The 21,281-nt window shown below is 45.8% G+C and overlaps 1 protein-coding gene across 9 annotated transcripts; it reads right to left on the minus strand.

Annotated features, from left to right (window-relative positions):
* Positions 1 to 724: 724 nt before the first annotated feature.
* Positions 725 to 20,892, minus strand: LOC110091347 (uncharacterized). 9 transcript variants are annotated; one of them, XM_078387818.1, is made up of 6 exons: positions 20,748 to 20,892; positions 13,809 to 14,117; positions 11,848 to 11,973; positions 8,248 to 8,333; positions 6,601 to 6,721; positions 725 to 2,557 (listed from the first exon to the last, which is right to left on the minus strand). In XM_078387818.1, the coding sequence occupies exons 3-6, from the start codon at positions 11,849 to 11,851 to the stop codon at positions 1,266 to 1,268; spliced, it is 1,503 nt and encodes a 500-aa protein (XP_078243944.1). In that variant the 5' UTR covers positions 11,852 to 11,973; positions 13,809 to 14,117; positions 20,748 to 20,892; the 3' UTR covers positions 725 to 1,265. The 9 variants fall into 9 exon arrangements, with proteins under 9 accessions (XP_078243944.1, XP_078243942.1, XP_078243943.1 ...); XM_078387816.1 differs by having other exon boundaries at positions 725 to 2,560; XM_078387817.1 differs by having other exon boundaries at positions 11,848 to 11,978.
* Positions 20,893 to 21,281: the final 389 nt, after the last annotated feature.

Consider the following 21,281-nt stretch of genomic DNA (forward strand, 5'->3'; position numbering starts at 1 on the left):
TTCCTTGCATCTAAATGGCATATACTACAGGCTTCAAGTAACCCAAATTGCTCTGCACCAGCCGGCTGTCAATTTACCAGTACTGTATTGCGAAGAGGCTTATGAAGAGAGCAGAGAAAGTGTCTAATTTGCCAATATCTTCAAGTGGCTCTCTTATTAAGCCATATCACAATACAGGGAAATTAAATGGAAGGATTGCTTTTGATTCATTTCCAGGGATCACATGCAATGGGAACAAACCAAAGCAGAGCAATCAAACTCACACTAAAAAAGGTAGAAGGCGTTCGTGGGGCCAGAAAGCTGCAATTCGGAATGCTCTAGCAGCTGGCTGCTACTCCAGAAAAATACATCATCTGATCCCTATCTAAAGGCGCAAACCATCCAATCCCATCAACGCCAGTATAGTTACCCCTTTAGAAGAATACCCAACATACTTTAATTAGGATTCCTGCATTGAGCAGGGATCTGGACTTGATCCTATTGCTATTTGGTCACCGACGCAGAAAGCTGTTCTCTTGCAAGTGTCACCCTTCCTAAATGGAGAGTGATAGAAGGGTGTTGTGACACTATTCTTATCTCCTTCTTCACTCCTTTGCATTCATTCCTTGCAGAAGAAAGAACACCATGGTGCGTAAAAGGGAAGAAAGGGCAACAAAGTATTTGGGGTGAAATAAGAGACAAACCATCTATATATAGGCAGTTGGAGACGGGAGAGACAGATAAATGGGATGATGACGACTTGTTTATTTGAGAAAACAACTGAAAATGTATTTCTGACACCTAAGAATGTAAACATTTTAATCTGAATGCGGAAGATATTCTACATGTTTACACATTGTTTAGTTTCTCTGCCCACTGAGTATCATCCCGTCATTGATAAGAAAAAGGTTTAAACATATCTTATTTTTTTTGGGGGGGGAGGAATATGAAATTTTACTTTCCAGTGTTCTTCAATTAAGCCTCGACACTAAACATCACATTTTGTAACTCTCTTGATCCCACAAATCACCTTTGACAAATAGTGATGGGTTTTATCCAGACTATTACACAACTTGTTCATATCTAGTGCCAAAAATAGTGATCCTATTTGTGTCTGATTGTATTCTGTTTAATATAGTGGTCACTTCATCTCAAAAAAAAAATATTTATTATGAAGCATCCTTGATTCTCATTAACTATACGTTTTATTATTATTTTGAGAAATCAGAATCCCAACAATTGCTTTAAATAGCTGTTTTTGTGATAAAACTTTGGACTGAGTACTATTAAATAATTTCTCCCATTTTCTTGTGGATTTTTTGATGTGCAATAAGATAATCTTTCCTAACAAATCTATTTCCACACTCCAAGCATTGAAATGGTTTCTCCCCTGTGTGGGTTCTCTGATGGTACGTGAGGTGTATCATTTGGCTGAAGCTTTTCCCACACTCCAGGCATTTAAAGGGTTTCTCTCGTGTGTGAGTCCTTTGATGAGAAGTGAGGTAATCCTTCCGAGCAAAACATTTTCCACACTCCAGGCATGGAAAGGGTTTCTCCCCTGTGTGGATTCTTTGGTGGTTTATAAGGTGTGAGGGATGACCAAAATTCTTTCCACACTCCAAGCATTTATATGGTTTCTCTCCAGTGTGAATCTGCTTGTGAGTTGTAAGGTGCGAGGAACGACTGAATCTCTTTCCACACTCAGAGCATTGAAATGGTTTCTCCCCTGTGTGAACAGCTTGATGACAAGTGAGGTGGATCTTCCGACGAAATTTTTTTCCACAGTCCAAACATTTAAAGGGGTTCTCCTCCGTATGAGTGATTTGGTGTAACATGAGTTGTGAACTTCGACCGAAGCTCATTCCGCACTCCAAGCATTTAAATGGTGTCTCTCCAGTGTGAATTATTTGGTGTGACTTCAGGTGTGGCCTCTGACTGAAGCTTTTCCCACACTCTAAGCATTTGAAGGGTTTCTCCCCAGTGTGGCTTCTCTGATGACACAAGAGGCTTTTCTTGATACTGAAGCTCTTTCCACACTCCAAACATGTAAACGGCTTCTCCCCTGTGTGGATCCTTTGGTGTAAGGTCAGAGTTGAGCTCTGACTGAAGCTCTTACCACACTCCAAGCATGGAAAGGGTTTCTCCCCTGTGTGGATCCTTTGGTGGTTCATGAAGTGTGAGGAACGACTGAAGCTCTTCCCACACTCCGAGCATTTAAAGGGCTTCTCCCCTGTATGGCTTATTTGATGGGAAAGTAGAGATTTCCTAAAGCGGAAGGCCTTTCCGCACTCAGCACACTTGAAAGATTTCTCTTCTTGTTGGGCTCCCTCAGGGAGACCAAGACTTCTGTGACAACGGACACTTTCACCACAATCTAGGCAGGAACCTTTTTTCTTTTCTTCATCTATTGATTCTGAGACTTGGAATCCAAAGACTTTACCAGCCTGTGAGGTAGAGCCTTCGTTCTTCTCTTTTGTCTCAGAGGTCGTTTGCTGCTCTTCCTTCTCTTCCCACGTGACTCTTTCCAATAAGGCAGCCTTGCTTGCTTCTCCTCCCTTTTCACTCTCCTGCTCCCCTCCTTCTGGAAGAGACAGAAATTTGGTTAAAATACCCAAGAGAGAAAAGAAGCCAAATAATTTCTACCATTCTTTGGTTGACACCTAGCAGCACTATCCCAGAAGACATGGGGGATACAGTGGTACTTTGACTTACGAACTTAATCAGTTTTGGAATGGCATTCGTATGTTGAAAAGTTCGTAAGTTGAAGCACCATTTCCCATTGAAATGCATGGGAATGGAATTAATCTGTTCCAGCATTTCAAAAGGCAAAAAAGCAGGGGGAAAGGGCTGGAAATTCCAATTTCCTGCCTTTCTCCCTGCCTTTTTGGCTTCGGAGGTCTCAAACGGCTTCCTCCGATGTTGGGGGGAAATCCCTTTGAGACCTCCGAAGGCTCCCAGCAGTGGTGGCAGGGACCCCCAGGGAGGTTTCCCAGGGCATGCCTGCCACCATGGGAGACCTCCCTGGGGGTCCCTGCCACCGCGATCGGCACCTTCGGAGCTCTCAAAGGGCTTTCCTCCCCCCAACATCGGAGGAAGCCCTTTGAGAGATCTGAAGGCAAAAAGGCAGGGAGAAAGGGCTGGAAATTTGAATTTCCCGCCCTTTCTTCCTGCCTTTTTGACTTCAGAGCTCTCAAAGGGCTTCTCCCCCCCAACATCGGAGGAAGCCCTTTGAGACCTCCAAAGCCAAACAGGGAGAAAGGGCGGGAAATCTGAATTTCCAGCCCTTTCTCCCTGCCTTTTTGCAGCGAGCCATTTGCGAACAGAGCCTCGACCTTGTTTGTAGGTCGAGCTCCATTCACAAGTCGATGCCAATTTTTGCCAACGGAGCCGTTCATAAACCGAAGAGTTCATATCTAGGGACGTTCGTAAGTCGAGGGTTGACGGTAGTTCTGCTGTGATACCAACTCCACTTAACCCTTCTCTGAAATCTTTCCTGGGGGAAAAATGCCACCGAATAAAGATTTTTGTAACTGTAAGAACTGGTAATAAGTTTGTTTGGTATGTTTTGGGTATGTGTATGTCTTCTTTCACAGATCACAACCCAGTCAGCAGAGGATGTGGTTTGTCATTAATCCACATGTAATGGGATGATGATCAATATCTGCTGATTCATTTACCCGCTGCCTGAAAATACTAAATAAAAACCCCTCAGAAATACGTATTTACATGTATTTCCGAGGTGTATTTACCAGAACTGGCCACTAGAGGAAGTCAGAGATCGTGCAATGTATAGCATTATTGTTGTTGTTGTTATTATTATTATTATGCCGCATTTCTCCCAACAAAAGGACCAAAGGTGGCTCACAGCATTAAAATTCACACAATTAAAACATAATAAGTTAAATATTAAAAGATAAATTAAACAATATATAATATTAAACAAAATTAGAAGATTAAAACATGGAAAAGATTAAAATTATCTGCTAAACAAACTGATTTGTGGATCCTTTCCGCATTCTGGGATATTCGTGGGGGTGGGGAGCCAATCCCCCACAGAGACCACAGCCCTCCTACACAACTCTCACCGTTCCTGGCTCGCACAGCTAGCGGCGGTGATGGTGCAGAGAGTTGGGTTTGGATTTTGGATTCTGGGCTCCAGTTCCAGCTTTTGACTGCCGCGGAAAGCTGGGATGCAGATTAAAATGCTGAGCAGCCTAAGACGGTGGGTGGGAGACCTCTCCCCGTCCCTTATTTATCACCCCCGTCTTGTGTGGAATGCAGGGTTGCTTCCTCCTTCATGCTGACCGTCTTCTGAGGCGGCACGCAATGGCCCAGCTTTCCCTTCTCTTTGTGGGAAGGACCGGGGCATACAATGACACCCCCCTCCAAAAAAACACTCACTTGCCACCTTTTTTAAAAAAATACTCCCTTGTATATGTTTGTGTCATTTGGTGGCAGAAATTAAGAGCGATCAAAAGAAAGGATGCTGCTCAATTGTGTAAGAATTTATCCACCATACCTTTAAGGCACTCCTTCACCGAAGTTGGCTGGGTTATTACAAATGTAAAAATTAAACAGCTGCGCAATGAAGAAACGAACAAAGAAGCAGGATATAAGACGAAGAGAATAAGAGAGATACGTCCGTCATTGGGGTCAGTGAACAGTACAAGCTGCAATAGAGTAGGGCTGCAAAAGACCCAGATGAAGACCGACATCTCCTTAGGAAAGAAAATTCACCCATGGGGAGTCATTACCAGGAATCGCTTCCAGTCACCGGCCTCTTATCCCCTTATCTGGCTGGTGGAGGAGGGCCTCAGGCCATGACCTTAAAATTCAGGTGGAAATTACCTCTCTCCCCCCCCCCCCGTGTTCCCAGATTATTCAATCAGTTGTTTTTAAGGGTGATTAGAGAATGACAGTGCTGTGAAGAGAAGCAGGACATGAAGGGGGGAGTGTGCTAAGAAGAGCCCCGCTGGATCAGGCCAAGGGCCCATCTAGTCCATCTCCCTGGATCTCACAGGGGCCCCCACCAGATGCCTCTGGGAGCACATAAGATGTAACTGTCTCCTGACCCACCTCCCCTGCATCTGGCCTTTGGAGGGACCTTCCTTCGAAGCCTGGAGATTGTACACCCCCATCATCGTGGCTTGTCACTTGCAATGGACTTTTCCTCCAGGAGTCTGCCCAATCCCCTTTTCAAGGCATCTAAGCCAGATGCCCTCACCACATGCTGTGGCAAGGAATTCCACAGACTAACAACACGCTGGGTCAAGAAATCTTTTCTTTGGTCTGTTCTCACTCTCCCCACATTCCATTGGAGTGGGCGTCCCCTAGCTCTGGTATGGCCCGAGAAGAAAAAAAGAGCTCCCCTCTGTCCACTTGATCCATCCCTTGCAGAATTTGATACCTCTCAATCATGTCTCCCCCTCAGGTGCTTTTTCTCTAGACTCAAGAGCCCCAAACGCTGCAGCCTTTCCTTAGAAGGGAGGGGCCCCAGCCCAGTCACCCTTTGAGTCACTCTCTTCTGCACCTTTTCCAGGTCCACTCTGTATTTTTTTGAGGTGCGGCGACCAGAACTGTACACAATACTGCAGGTGCGGCCTTACCAGATAGACCTTTGGGGGGCTGTTGCCCACTGAAGATGTGGTTCATCACTTTGAAGCCCATCCTTAGTACCGTATTTGCCGGTGTATAAGGCGACTGGGTGTATAAGACGGCCCCCCAACATTCCCACTCAGAATGTAGAGTTTGTTATATACTTGCTGTATAAGACTACCCCCTTCCAATTGCGTGATTCTGCTTTGGCTGCATCATGTGGAGTGTTCCTTTTGCCCCTTTTGGTTCCTTTTCGGAGAGAGCCAGGGTTTGCTGGAAGAAGGAACAGCAGAGAGGCGGCAGCCATTTTGGAGAGGCGGGAGCCATTTTCAGAGGCAGCAGCCATGTGGTCGCATCTCAAAATGGCTGCCGCCTCTCTGCTGTTCCGACAGTCAGCTGTTTGGTGCTAGAGTCAGACTGTTCCCAGGCTAGGAGCGGGGCTCTACTGGGTCTTACTACCAGGTCAGTGACTTCGCTGGGAGAGAGGGAGGGTTTGCTAGACATGCACCCGGCGTACAAGACGACTACCCCACTTGGAGGCATGTTTTTCAGGGCCAAAAAGTCATCTTGTACGCCGGCAAATACGGTAGTACCTCCTGACGTGACACGGTAGCTTTGAGAAAGATCTGCCAGCTTAGAACTTCCAATGGACCAAGAGCCAGGCATTCTGGAAGAAGAGAATGACATAGCCCCTCCAGGATTGGAGAAAGAGACAACAGAGGTAATATTCTACCTCAGTCTGACTCTTCCTGCTTGCAGCTGCCATCTTGGGACATCAGATTCCATGGCGATAGCATCTGGTGAAGAGGGCTTTGTATAGTTGCTTTTACCCTTCACCCCTACCTTCATCATCAAACTCAGATGAAGAGTCTAGAAAACTTGCCCTTTGGATGGCACTTCAATAGGCCAATAAAACTAGGATCCAATTTGTGTATTTTATTTGACTTGTGGACCACATTGCTAAGTTTCCTTTCTACTGTAATCAGCATCATCTGAACTGATCAACTGGGACGGAGAGAACCTTACCCAATGAAAAGACAGTCACCAAATTCTCCTCCATGACTTCCCAATATAAGGCCTTTTGGTTCCGATCAAGCAAGGCCCATTCCTCCTCAGTGAAATACACAGCCACGTCCTCAAAGGCCACCTGAAACAAAAAAAAAGTGTAACCTGTGAACCGGAAACATGGGGATAAGGATGTTGCTTGGGGTTGCCAAGCAGCACTAAAATCTTCAGGCAAGGTATTCATAGATGTCTTAAGGCATCTATGAATGGAAGCAAGGAGATGCAGCCCCAGAAAAACATCAAAGAGACAGGGACACTCAACCAGCCTTCCTCTTCAACCTTCAATGGTCCTCCCTTGACATATAGTCTCACAGAGATTGTTCTCAGAACATGAGATTGAAAAGTTGAGCTACTTCATACTCTCCGCCCTCCTCCAGTGGTTTCATATGGGTGTTAAATAGCTGAGGAGAAAAGACAGCACCTTGCAGGACCTTTTGCTGTCAAGGGTAAGCATCACAGAGCTCAGCAGTTCTCCCAGCGATACCGTCGGAGATGGGATTCAGTCTATTCTAAGGCAGGGTCCTTTCCCCTCCAACCTACTCAGCATCTCCAGGAAAAGAAGAAGCCACTGAGAGAGAGGTCTTGATGCATTCCAAGGGTACCATTGCATTATGCTAGTTATTTTCTACATTGTTTTAATGTGTTTTAATTTTTGTAAGCCGCCCTGAGTAGACGTTGTCTAGAGGGGCGGGCTAAAAATTGAATAAATAAATAAATAAATAATACCGTTTCCCACAACTCTCTCCCAAAGAAAACAGTCTCCTAGAGCAGTGGTCCCCAACGTTTTTGGCACCGTGGACCAGTTTAGTGTGTGTGTGGGGGGGTGCATCTGTGCATTCGTGTATGTGTGTGGGAGTACATCTGTGCATGGGGGCATGGGGGGAGCCATGCGTGCATGCAGGGGTATCCATGGGGGGCATGCGTGCATGTGGGGGGCATGCGTGCATGTGGGGGGCATGCATCTGTGTGTGCATGTGGGGGGGTTGTCCGTGAGGGAGTGGGCATATGGGTGTCTGTGTGGGCATGTGGTGGGGGCAGGAGATCTGTCCCCATGGCGCGGTCCTGCCAAGGCCACAACCTGGTCCCGGGCTACGGACCAGGGGTTGGGGGACCCTTTCCTAGAGTGTTGAAGGCTGTCCATGTTTATAGCCAGGCTGGAATGGGTCAAGATAGGTAGCTTCATCCTGAAACACCTACAACCAACAGTAATGGCGCTAACAAATAGGTCATCATGCTCCGGCCCCTCCAGGGTGTTCTGCAGGTGCCTTCAAAACAGGAGACATGATTTCCTTTCTTCAAATCCACTGACCCAGCGCCCGCGGGGATGACGGATTTGCCATTCCTTCGGTCCACACCGTCAGCCCTCCCCTGACAGGCTTCAGCCGCCAAGGGGGCTAGAGATGAGCCATGAGCAATAAGCATCTAGGTAGCTCATGGCTGCCCAACAAGATTGAAACTTTTAACACACGGAATTCACAGGCAACGAGGTCAACAACCTTGACAAAAGCATGAAGACAGGGCCAGTCTTTCAGGCTCGGGGCTGCATGCAGGAAACAGAAAGACCCAGCCTGATCCCTTCTTTCCCCTCTACAGATGATTCCCCCCCACCTGCTTCAGTCTTTCAGAGGCAGGTCCCGGGGTGTCACCATGAAGAGATGGGCTAGGAAGTGCCGGCTGTACCTGTGTTCCATCTCCTGGAAGGGAAACAAAAAGTGATATTGCCGTTCAGTCCTAGAACTGCCTACCTATTCACTGTTACAGTATCTGTTTTTCAATCATCTGTGAGCGGTTTTGGCTCTCTATGGTGAGAGAATGGTGGCACAGGAGGGACATACAGGGGTGCCTCGCTAGACAGTTACCCCGCATGACACTTTTTCGCTAGACATTGACTTTTTGCGATCGCTATAGCAATTCGCAAAACAGTGATTCCTATGGGGGAATTTCACTGGACAATGTTTGGTCCCTGCTTCACAAACCGATTTTCGCTAGACGACGATTTTGACAGCTCCCTCTGTGCTCACAAAACGGGCGTTTTCGGGACCTAAGCTTCGCAAGACAGCGATTTAAAGAGCTGATCGGCGGTTCGCAAAGCGGCTATCCTAAGGCCGATCTTCGCTAGACAACGACGATTCTTCCCCATTGGAACGCATTAAACAGGTTTCAGTGCATTCCAATGGGGAAACGCTTTTCGGTAGACAATGATTTCGCTAAACAGCAATTTCAGTGGAACGGATTATCATCGTCTAGCGAGGCACCCCTGTATGTAGTAAAAAAAAACACCCCACCCCACCACACACAGACCCCTGTTAAATGGCAGCAAACTCCGATTCATCCCTGGGTCGGCTGAGGTTCAAGCCGGTACTAAACCACTGAAGAAAAGGCGGCCCCCCAAACACCCCGAGAGAACCAGAAGGCCACCAAATATTCATTGACTGAGAAGGGAACAAATAGTGATGCCTCCGAGAGTGGAGTGGAACGGAGCTGCTGTCGGAGGAAAAATGGAGGAAGTGCCTTCTAAACAGACAAAAGCAGAAGCCTCTTCGTTGTCTGGATTCATCGTTTCCCAACGGGCAGCTATTTTTAAATGTCCCCATGGTCAGAAGACACTCTGGAAAAGACCGTTCTAAAGCCCATTCTCATGCAGCTCCCTCTTCAAAAAAACTACCGGAAAAGATAATAAACCTCAGAAAGACTGGAGGCTGCAAGAAAAAAAAGCGATTGTCGTTGTTGTTTAGTCGTTTACTCGTGTCCGACTCTTCGTGACCCCACGGACCAGAGCATGCCAGGCCCTCCTATCTTCCACTGCCTTCCGGAGTTGGGTCAGATTCATGTTGTTGGCTTCGAGGACACTGTCCAACCATCTCGTCCTCTGTCGTCCCCTTCTCCTCTTGCCTTCACACTTTCCCAACATCAGGGTCTTTTCCAAGGACGGATTCAACCCAAACAAACAATGGATTGACTTGATAAAGGAAGCCATGGCCTTGAGCCTGTGACGCCTGAGCAGGGCTTTTAAGAACCGGGTGCTTTTTCTCGGGAATATTCCCCAGAGGATAGAGAAGACTTGTTAGCATTCGCTTCCTTTGAAAAAATATCCTATAGGTGCCAATTTCACAAGGACATCTATCTGGACCTCTTGAACGCCTCCTACACTGATTCATATGTGTAATATGAGATCTATGTAGTGATGGCTACAACTCTATTGTAAATTGATAAGGGTGGTTTACAGTTAGTCCTAATATTTATTTATTGATTGATTGATTGATTGATTGATTGATTGATTGATTGATTGATTGATTGATTGATTGATTGATTGATTCATTCATTCATTCATTCATTCATTCATTCATTCATTCATTCATTCATTTTATTTGTATCCCGCCTATCTGGTCAAAACGACCAATCTAGGCAGCTATAGTGCTGTAGTTACCTTTCTTTTTTCTCCTTTTTCGGTTCAATTTATTTTGGGGGTTTTTTAAATGTTAAAAAAATAAAAATTATGGGGGGGGAAGGAAGGGGAGAGAGAAGACAATCAGCAAAGTGTTTATCTCTCTCTCTCTCTCTCTCTCTCAGAGTAGCTGCTCTTTAGACACCTGGGCGTTCAGTCCCACTACAGAACCACAGTAGAACAGGAGCAGCAGTTAAAGAAACAAAACAAAGGAACGGGTCCATTCCAGAAAGAAAACAAACAAACTCTAAGCCTGATGAGATGAGATGTGCACCAAGGAGCCCATAGTAGAGGAGGAATGGTCCCTTGAGAAAAAGGAAACAGAAGTAAGGCTGATAAGCAGGCCCTAAGGCTCTCAGCCTCCTTAATATTAGGTGCTGGAAGAAGTAAAGGTTAGGGAGTCAAAGGGAACCGAGGAGCCTCCCTACCATCTACTCTCAAGGTGATTCCTTCCCACCCACCCCAAGCCATTTGCGCTGGAGAGGTGCCAACAAGGACGCCAACAAACTGGAGAAAGTGCAGAGGAGGGCCACAAGGAGGATCCGGGGACTGAAGACCAAGCCCTAAGGAGGAAAGACTGAAAGAACTGGGCAGGTTGAGCCTTGAGAAAAGAAGACAGAGGGGAGATCGATCGGACAGTGCTTTTGAAAGGCAGTCATACAGAGGAGGGGCAGGATTTGTTTTCTCCATCATCCCAGAGTGCAGGGCACGTAACAAGAGGCTTAAGTTAAAAGGAAGCCAGATTTCAGTTAAATATCAGGAAAAAGTTCTTAACTGTTAGAGCAGTACGACAATGGGACCCATGACCTCGGGAGGTGGTGAGCACTCTAACCCTGGAGGCATTCAAGAGACAATTTATTAGTTATTTATTAAACGTACTGTATACCCTGCCCATCTAGACCGAAGACTACTCTGAGCGGCTAACACTAATAGGTAAAAGTAAAAACAATATAATACTATAAAAAACAACAGTAAGATGGCAAAAAAATAACCAAGTGATGACAGGAGGGAAAGCCTGCCTAAAGAGCCAGGCCTTAAGATTGCTCTTAAAAACACCCCTGGACAATCATCTGTCAGATCTGCTTTGACTTGGATTTCTGCACTGAGTAGGGGATTGAACTCAATGACCTTCGAGGCTCCTTCCAGCTCCATAATTCTGTGAGCCTATGAATCAGCAACGGTGCCAGGCCAAGAATTTTGGGAGTTGCTCCTTTGTCGGTCCTTAGTCTGTCAGAAGTGACTCAAACGCACACAGCAACGGCAAAGGTTGGAAACTTAGAGCTCCCAAAATAAATCAGTGGAGAAGTCCTAGATTTAGTGTTTAGTGAATCTAAACCTATTTGCAAAAAATAATTTTTTTTAAAAAAATTAAAATTAAAAAAAAAACCTCCCTCAAATGGAGAAAGAAAGTCAATGCAGGACATGCTGACAGGGACCAAGAAGAAAAGTTAAAGGAGACAGAAAGAAGAAGAATGGAACGGAATAGTCCCTCTGTTAAATTTTAAAATCCTCCATATATATTTTTTTATTAGGCCATGCCTCTTTTTATATACATGTAAATGTAACATTCAAATTCCCTTGTGTACAATCTTCAGAACGCTGGTATCTGGAAGTATAAATTGTAATCTCTTCCCACAGAACATCTGGATTGAAATCTGAAGCCTCTCACCGGGTGATGGTTAGGGGAACCTACACACAGCCCGTACATTTAAATTGTACTTAAATGGAAGGCACCAGGCTGAAAACGCCTGGGGCATGGTTACCCATTGAGGTGGCACTTCTGTCGCTCGTCGGCCCGATCCGCCTTGGACAAGGCCTTCTGCCTTGTGTCAGATTAACTGGGCCGTCTCCACCCCGGGGATGCTGGTGGACGCCTCCAAAAACAGGTCCTGTACTGGAGACAATAGTGAGAAAGAATTGCAGAGGATCGATCGATCGATCGATAGATAGACCGACTGATTGATTGAGTGATTGAGTGATAGATCGATCGATCGATCCAAAAAAAAGAGATTCTCTGGCTGAGCAGGGAACATGGAGGCTTGGGCTGGTAAATATATCTAATCAGCCTTTAACTAAAAATGTTTAGGAGGACGGGGCATTTAAGAAGAAAATAGGCAAACCACACGCACTGATATAGCTACTGGTGAATGGCAGGAAAGACAGGGCAGGGAAAGTGAATTCTGTATGAACTTCAGACATTAGATCCATCCCAGGAGTGGCCATTCTGAAAGTACTGTCCAGACCATGACTCTGAAATCAAAGATTTTTTTTTTTTTGCCTAGCTAGAGATTTTCAACAGAACTGTTTGTTTGTTTGTTTGAACAACGGTAATTTCTAGGAACCAGGCTTCCACAGCAGTCTTTTACGAGGGAGGAGAGATTACTAAAGGCAGCCATCTCATCTCCATGTAGGAAATTGAGAGGAGTAAATACTGACGTATTTGGGACGTGGTGGCGCAGTTGGGACGTGGTGGCGCTGCGGGCTAAACCGCAGAAGCCTGTGCTGCAGGGTCAGAAGACCAAGCAGTCGTAAGATCAAATCCACGTGACAGAGTGAGCTCCCATCGCTTGTCCCAGCTCCCGCCAACCTAGCGGTTCGAAAGCATGCAAATGCAAGTAGATAAATAGGGACCACCTCGGTGGGAAGGTAACAGCGTTCCGTGTCTAAGTCGCACTGGCCATGTGACCACGGAAGATTGTCTTCGGACAAAACGCTGGCTCTATGGCTTGGAAACGGGGATGAGCACCGCCCCCTAGAGTCGAACACGACTGGACAAAAATTGTCAAGGGGAACCTTTACCTAAATACTGACAGGGAGTGAAAAACTAGGGAATGCATCTGGTGTGGGAGGCACTGAACCTTCCTCTGGTTCAGAAGATACAGAGTATGACCAACCTCTTTTAAGCATCCACTCCCACAACAATTGTGTTTTTTCCCCTCTACATGTATCTCTCCCAGCCACTCAGTCAAAGCTCATGCCCTTTAGTATACTGTTGTTCGAATGTCCAGCATGTTAAAAATAGCTTCTCTCTATCCCTAAGACAGAAGGATCTAATCTTAGGATGCTGCTTGGAAGGGCCAGCATCAGAGGTTGAATTCCTTTTAAGATAAATGGGGTGGGGGCTTTGTTTTATCACTCTCCGATCTGACCCAAAATTCAAGATAAAGTGCAACTTCTTTAATATCACCACCACTCCCAGGCCCTTCTGGTTTTTCAAAGAGCAGGGAAGTGGCTTTCTGCGTGGGTCAGCCGGCATAGGCAACTTGCTTTGAGGAAATAAACTAGTTGGGGCGTCACATTCTCATGCCTATAAAAATTGTCATTGTAGCTTTCGAGCTGGTTGAAGGAATACAAGACATGTCGCCCATTTGGGAATCAGATTTTATAGGAATTAGATTTTTTTTTAAATTGAATCTGACCTACTATCATACAATGAAATATAGTAAAAACTCTTCCTTACGTATAAAAACATATGAAATCAAGAAGAAGAAGAAAAAACACATCACCAAAAACCCCATAAAGAAAAGACAATCACATCATTAGGAAATAAAACAATCAAATATTTTAAAAATTACAACATCACAATAGCGAAACACATACAGTAAAATCAAATGAACAACTAGGGATCTAAGAGAGCCACTCCATCCTTGCCTGCTGGCAGGGCATTTTCACCAAGTCAGCCCCATTCCAGGCGGAGTATATCAAACAAACTTGAGAGCCGTACCTTAAAGAGAATCGGCTGCTAGCAGGGTCACCGAAGGCGGAATGGTCAAAGCTGGAGGCATCGGACTAAGATGCATCCACCGTCATCCAGAATTGACCATCACATCAGCAGAGGAGAATCGATTGTTCCAAAGGGTGAGAGAGGCAGAGAAATTCTAGAAGGGCATCTCTTCAGCAACAGTAGCCGTGGAAGGTGACACCGGTAGAGGAGCTCTCGCTTTCAACAGCACGGACACTTGAGCTAACTCTTGGTAGTACTGCGCAGATGGCAACGGGAAACCGATTTTGAATATTTTATACCTTGAAAGCCCTGCAACGAGACTGTCGAAAAAGAAAAAGAAATAAGGCTGAGAGATGAGACTTCCAGGCTGGAAGGTTACTCGATCAGTTACTGGGGAAGAGCAGAGGAGAAGTATGAAAAGCACTTTCTCTAATAAAGCACCTGGATTAAAACCAAAAGGAAAGTATAATTGGAACATGGAATATGACAGTATATTGTATATCAAGATCTTTCAGGCACAGTGTAATCCACATTCAACGAAGGTTAAAGTACTATTCCCCGATCTGCATATTGACTGAACAGGAGCATCTATTTTATGTGGATTCAGCTCCAATTTGTTCATTGTCATCTCTTCTCCTACAGATGCCAGACTCTGGTTTATAAGCCATTTGTTTTTTAGAATTCTATGGTCGACACTCTTACGGAGGGGGCGGGGGGAAACAGTGAAAGAAAGTTTTGGTGCTAGGTCAGGTAAATGATGTTGTGGCCATTCAAAAGTGGTGTGTCTTGCCAATTCAGCGCTATGTTACTTTGTAAACTGAACCAAAAAAGAAATGGAAGGGACAATGGTAGAAACGGATATGAGCCTGAAGGAATAGTATTGAACCATCACCACCCGTCCCACTGATGATGTGGCCCTCAGTGTGATCAGGATATACCCTATTGTTGCTCTAAATAAGCCAGAAAGGGAGACAAAATACTGCTCTAAAAATGCTCTGGGGGAAAAAAATCAAGCTCAGTTGATTAAACAACGTGTACTGAATACCCATGGAAAAAGACCAGGTCGACTCGTGATTAGGTTCCTGTTGTGTAGTTGAGACAAAAAACATTGAAATTTACAGCAATACCTGTAGACAAACAGTGGGATAATTACCATCCTAGATGTATCCTAATGGAGAGACATTCTTTCCTGTCCGATGCTCAGCACAAGCTGTCCACCATGGAGATGAAAGCTATTTCTGATCCACATCTGGACCTGATATCAGACTGAAATGGATCTCAGTAATTCCTTTCATGGTGGAATCCCTGGAGCTGGGAAGCCATGCCGTGTTTAGGCACTTCTATATTGGAGACTAGCTGGTAATTCCCCTTCATGGATTGCTGCCTTGTTGTGAAGAAGGGGCTTGAGTAATTCAGAAAAGCTATGGGCTCTGCCATGCAGGGACACCCAAGACGGACAGGTTATAGTGGAGAGTTCTGTCTAAACCCGATGCACCTGGAGCAGGAACTGGCAAGCCACTCCAGTATCTTTGCCAAGAAACCCCCATGAACAGAAACAAAAGGCTAAAAGATATGACGCTGGAAGATGAGCCCCTCTGGTCGGAAGGTGTCCAACATGCTTCTAAGGAAGAGCAGAGGACAAGGACAAGTAAGTAGCTTCAGAGTTAATGAAGTGGTTGAGCCAAAGCCGAAAGGACACTTAGCTGTGGACGTGCCTGGGAGTGAAAGGAAAGTCCAATGTTGCAAAGAAAAATACTGCATAGGAACCTGGAATGTAAGATCTAAGAACCTTGGGAAGCTGGAGGTGGTCAAACAGGAGATGGCAAGAATAAATATTGACATCCTGGACGTCAGTGAACTAAAATGGACAGGAATGGACAAATTCAATTCAGATGACTACCATATCTACTATTGTGGGCAAGAATCCCGTAGAAGGAATGGAGTAGCCCTCATAGTCAACAAAAGAGTGGGAAAAGCTGTACTGGGATACAATCTCAAAAATGATAGAATAATTTCAATACGAATCCAAGGCAGACCTTTCAACATCACAGTAATCCAAGTTTATGCACCAACACCGATGCCGAAGAGGCTGAAATTGACCAATTCTATGTTGAAAAGCAACTGGGAATCTTCACAGATATATTGAAAAGCAATGTTGATCACCCACCCCACTGAAACCATTTGTCCCATCACCCTTTCACATTTCTACGAGCCAAGGGAGGGCTAGAGGTGCACATACACACAAAGGCCTTCGCCTTTCCAAGGATCAGGCTACACAAACACAAGTACAGTGGTGCCCCGCATAGCGAGGTTAATCCGTTCCGGATTAACTGTCGCTATGGTGAAACATCGCTGTATGGAACGGAAAAACCCATTGGAACGCATTAAACTTCGTTAATGCGTTCCAATGGGCCCCAAACTCACTGTTCAGCAAAGTTCCTCCATAGCGCAGGCATTTTCGCGCCCTCGGTAAGCGAGGGCAGGGCGTGAAAATGCTGTGCACGGCCATTTTGGGTGTTCCGGTGGCCATTTTGGAACCGCCGAACAGCTGATTCCCGGCATCGCTTTGCGAAAAATCAGTAAGCGAAACGCTTACTGATCATCGCAAAGCGATTTTTGCCCATAGGGGCCATTGGTATGCGATTGCATTTGCGATTGCAAAATCCGCATCGGTATGCGGATTCGTCGTTCAACGGTGCGCTCATTATGCGAGGCACCACTGTATATTCATTATCACTGGACAAGTGGGATCCCACATTCTATCTCCTGGGTCTGCATCAATGACAACATCACAGCTGGAACGGATTCAAGTTCTTTTAATTGCAAAGTGGCAGACAGATGGTTAACAATATTTCCTCCCGTGAAGCCGAACACGATTGGCTGCTGAGCACTTGAAACAGCCCTGCTAGGTGACTATAAGTAGATGCAAGGCTGGCACAGAAAACGCATTTCTTCCCTGCTGTCACAGCACAACGGTCTCTTGATTGTGTGTCATCGGACCCACTCTGAGTTGTCTCCCATCCTCACTCTAACCACTAAAAGTGATACATGCCATCTTTTGCTAACATCTTTTGCCCCGCTGCATTTTATAGTGGTGGCCAAATAGACCAAGCACCACTTAAGAGACTGAATGGGCACAAAACAGATATCAAAAATACGAATATCCAGAAACCAGTGGGTGAATGCTTCACCCCAGTCACTTTTTCTCTGACCTCAGAATTGCAATCCTTGAACAGAGAAATTTCAAGAACAGATTCCTAAAGGATCCAACTTAGCAGATATACAGTACATCAAGAAATTCAACACACTGCTTCTAAGCCTTAATAGAAACAATGGTTTCCTGTGTCATTATATATTATAAACTATATACAGTAGGACCCCTGTATCTGTGGGGTCAGTATCCACTGATTCACACATCCATGATCTGAAAATATTAAATTTTAAAAGAAAAATCCTAGAAATATATTTTTCTAAAGATGAAGTTTCCAGAACTGGACACTTGAGGGAGCCAGAAACCGTGGTACAGTGGACCCTTGACTTACGAAGGTCTCTACTTATGGAAATTTCGAGGTACAAAAAGGTCCAGCTGCAAAATTTTAGTTCGACTTGCGGCCGGAGCTTCTACCTACAAAAGGCGGGGGAAAGGGCAGGAAATTCAAAGCAGTCCCCGCTGCCCCCTTGTCTCCTGTCCTCGGTGCCCTCTGCCTCCGCGCCGCTCTGCACCCGCTGTCAGCTTTCAGCTTTCGGGGCTTAGAAGCTGGACCCACTGGCCTCTTGTGTCCTGTCCCTGGTGCCCTCTGCCTCCAGTCCCTGCGTGGATGGGAGGCAGAGGACAGCGGGGACAGAAGGCAGTGGGTGCAGCTTTGGAAGCCCGGGATTCTTTTTCTTTGGCTGGAACAGATTACAGTAGTGCCCCGCATAGCGACGTTAATCCGTTCCAGGATTAATGTCGCTGTCCGGATTCGTCGCTATGCAGGGGGGAAAACCCATAGGAACACATTAAACTTAGTTTAATGCATTCCTGTTTGGGAAAAACTCACCGGTAAGCGAAGATTCCCCCATCTGGCTGCCATTTTTGCTGCCCGGTAAGCGAGGGCAGGGCGCGAAAACACTGCGGGCGGCCATTTTCTGCACCCAGTGGCCATTTTGGAACCGCTGATCAGCTGTTTTCTAAACATCGCAATACGAAGATCGGTAAGCGAAACGCTTACCAATCATCGCAATGCGATGTTTAGCCTATCTAAACATCGCAATGCAATCGCATTAGCGATAGCAAAGAACGTGTTGCTATGCGGATTCGTCATTAAACGGTGCGCTCGTTAAGCGAGGCACCACTGTAATTGGTTTTTAATGCATTCCTATGGGAAATGGACCCTCAACCTACGGAATTTTCGACCTGCGGCCATAGTTCCAATACGGATTAGTTCCGTAAGTCGAGAGTCCACTGTATGTCTAGTGTTCACTATTAAAATAGGGCTGATACTGTTTAATATCTATGTTAAGCCCTTGCGGGAGGTCATCAGGCGGTCTGGAGTACAGAACCCTATCTCTCCATTACCACCTCTGCAGTGGATGCCATCCAGATGCTGGAATGGACCAGGTTTAACTGAACCCGGACATAACAGAGATTTTGCTCCTGGTGGGGATGGACCTCCGATAAGTTAGGAGGTGGATGATCCCTAGGCTGGATGGTCCTCCCCTCCAGTTTAGAGACCAATGCCATAATTTGAGCGTTCTTCGGGACCCGGCTCTCTCTTCAGAGTGCCAGTTTGCAGCCGTGTCTAGATCAACCTTTAACCAGCTTAGGTGAATCGTCCAACTTCACCCCTACCTAGATTAGGACACCCTCAGGACTTTGGTGCAGACCATGGTCATATCCCAGTTTGACTACTGCAATGGCATCTATGTGGGGCTTCCCTTGAACCTGATCCAGAGACCTTCAGCAGGTCCAGAATGCTAGACTGGTGGTGGGGGCAAGTAAATTTGACTACGTCACTCCAGTTCTGGCTCACCTCCACTGGTTGCACGTGGCGTCCCGGATCAGGTTCAAGGTTTTGACACTTACAAATAAAGCCCTCCATGGTTTGGGCCCATGTTACTTTTCGGAACATCTCTCCTTAATGTCATCCCAGTCGTGGCCACCGCAAGGGAGCCCCATAAATCCTCTGCAAGATGCAGGGACTTCTTTGTGGTGGCTCCAACCTTATGGAAGCAGCTTCTGGAGGAGCTCTGACTAGCCCCTCTGTGTGGACTTTAAAGAAGCAATTAAAGATATTGCTTTTCGGGGAGGCTTTCCATACCAGTCCCAGCTGTCCACCTTATTCCCCACATGTCTTCCCTCCTCCTCTTCCCTCCCCTCCTTTCCACCATTCACTCTGAGATTAGTCCGTGCCATCTGGTTTTCTTTCTTTTTTTCCCTTTCTTTTTTTCTGGTTTTTTGTTATCAGTTTTTACTACTATTTCTATCTTCATTTGTGCTTTCTCATTTATGAGGTTGCAACCCGCCCAGAGTAGTGCTGCGACACTAATGGCAGCAGGACACAAATGGATAACTCAATAATAAATAAATAAGTGACAGGGCCTCTTGCTTTTAATTAACTGATAAACCTGAAAGCAACTTCGACTGTCCAGAAGAATTCGCCATCATTTCCACGTTTGCCCAAAATGTACAACGAAGCAACGTGAACAGCCCCCCCTCCGGAAGAGATCACGCAGCCACATGATTACAAAAATAACACCAACATACACAATGCTAACGACGACAAAATATAATGAAATCATTTTCAGGTTGCTTCTAGACTCATCGGCCTTAGCGGGCCATTTCCCTCAAGATTCCCCTGCCATTTCAGCCTGCAATTTCCATTTTTCCCTCCAAAAGGAAAACACTGCCGCCTCACCAGCTGTTGCTTGCAATGGGGAATACCTATGGCTGCCTGCCTCCAGGCTGGGATTCCAAGGGGGCTGAAGGAGAAGTGACGCCCCCCCCTCCCTTCTTTATTTGCCATTGTTATGATGGGCCATTCAGTCGGAACTGAGTGATAGTAACCCTAACAGGACTTTCAAGGTAAATGTAATATTTAAGGAAGCATTAGTTTCCCCGTGGCTGAGCGGGAATTTGAAAACGGGCCACTTGAGTTCTAGTCTGTCCGTCTATCCACTACACACCACAGTTTGCTTATCTATTTTTTAAATTACTGATGCCATTGTCTTTTTACTACCAGGTATAGGGAAGGGTTGTGATAGATCAGTGATTTAGGCTATCTGGTCGGGAGTTCGATTCTCCACTGGGCTTCCTTGACAGGGGCTGGACTTGATAGCCTCATAGCTCTGCAGTTCTAAGGTAATGTGCCAAAAAACAAAAAAACAACAACAAAACAAAAACAATCTGGCCAGCTTTTGGTATGCTGCCTATTGACTTGGGAGTGAGGCGGAGTGGGTGGCCTCAGGCGGCAAAATTTCTTAGGCTGCCCTGCAAACCAGGAACTGTCAAACGTATATAAGGAGGTTCTGCTGATGCTGTGGGGGGAGGGAGCTTTTTTTGCCCTATTTTAAAATGCGATCTTGCAACTGGAAGGTGAAAAGAAACAGAGAATATCATGAACTCTTTGGAAAAAAAAAATTAAAGATGGGTTGGGGGAGTCGTGTTGATCGGTTTTCCAGCCCCAATCAGACCACAGTAAAAAAAACAAAAATTAAAAAAAACATTCGGAGATCTTTAAGCCTAGCTTTTGGGCTTTTTTCCTTGGCCAACAACCCTGCTCTTCTAGCAAATGCACCATCCTGTTCGATCTGATTCCAACGACTAAATTAAAATTACATTTAAAATGGTGAAAAGAAAATTGAACGTTGAATTGAAATTAAATTGCATTGTTGTTTTTTTTTTAAAGATCACCTAATTCTCCTTGCTTTTGGGCACGAGCAGCCCTTGCATACACTCACCTTCCTTTAGTTCTCTTTATTCAAGATTCCTCCAAAGCAGGTCCCCGTGACGCTCAATGGAGGGTTTTAAGCAAAGGAAAGATGATAGCTGGGCGAGACTGAGATTTTTGACGCCTGCCCTGGTAAGGGTTAAATCGAACGAGGCATCTTCCTAGAGGGGCAGGAAGTTTGGAGAACAAGGAGCAGATGCACCTTCCTCAGAGGAAGCACCTCCCTCTTCCGGCTATGTGCAGGAATTAGTATTCGGGTCGGTGGGAGGGGATTGGACTACAACTCCCAGAGTAACCCGCGCAGATTCGCAGGCAGGCTACGCTGCCAAGGGAATTCTGGGAGTTGTGGTCCAAGAAAGGCTAAGCGTCGGTAGTTCAAGCACATGGCACGAAGTGGAGGTGCTTCGACTGCATGGATATTTAAAAGGAGGTGGAGGGAAGTTGATGTGAAAATTTAATCGGGAGATAAACCCATTCTCATCTCCCGATTAAATTTTCATATCAACTTCCCTTCACCTCCTTTTAAATATCCATGCAAAAATCT

Source organism: Pogona vitticeps, chromosome 2 (assembly GCF_051106095.1).
Source record: "Pogona vitticeps strain Pit_001003342236 chromosome 2, PviZW2.1, whole genome shotgun sequence".
NCBI classification, from domain to species: domain Eukaryota; kingdom Metazoa; phylum Chordata; class Lepidosauria; order Squamata; family Agamidae; genus Pogona; species Pogona vitticeps.

Bases quoted from the DNA above. Each gene is read 5' to 3' on its own strand.
- LOC110091347 (XM_078387816.1), bottom strand. The intron at 6,722-8,247 runs GTGGGGGGGAAT...TTTTTGTTTCAG, and splicing joins CCTCTGAAAGACTGAAGCAG to GTGGCCTTTGAGGACGTGGC. The intron at 2,561-6,600 runs GTAAGGTTCTCT...TGTCTCTTCCAG, and splicing joins GGTGACTGTCTTTTCATTGG to AAGGAGGGGAGCAGGAGAGT.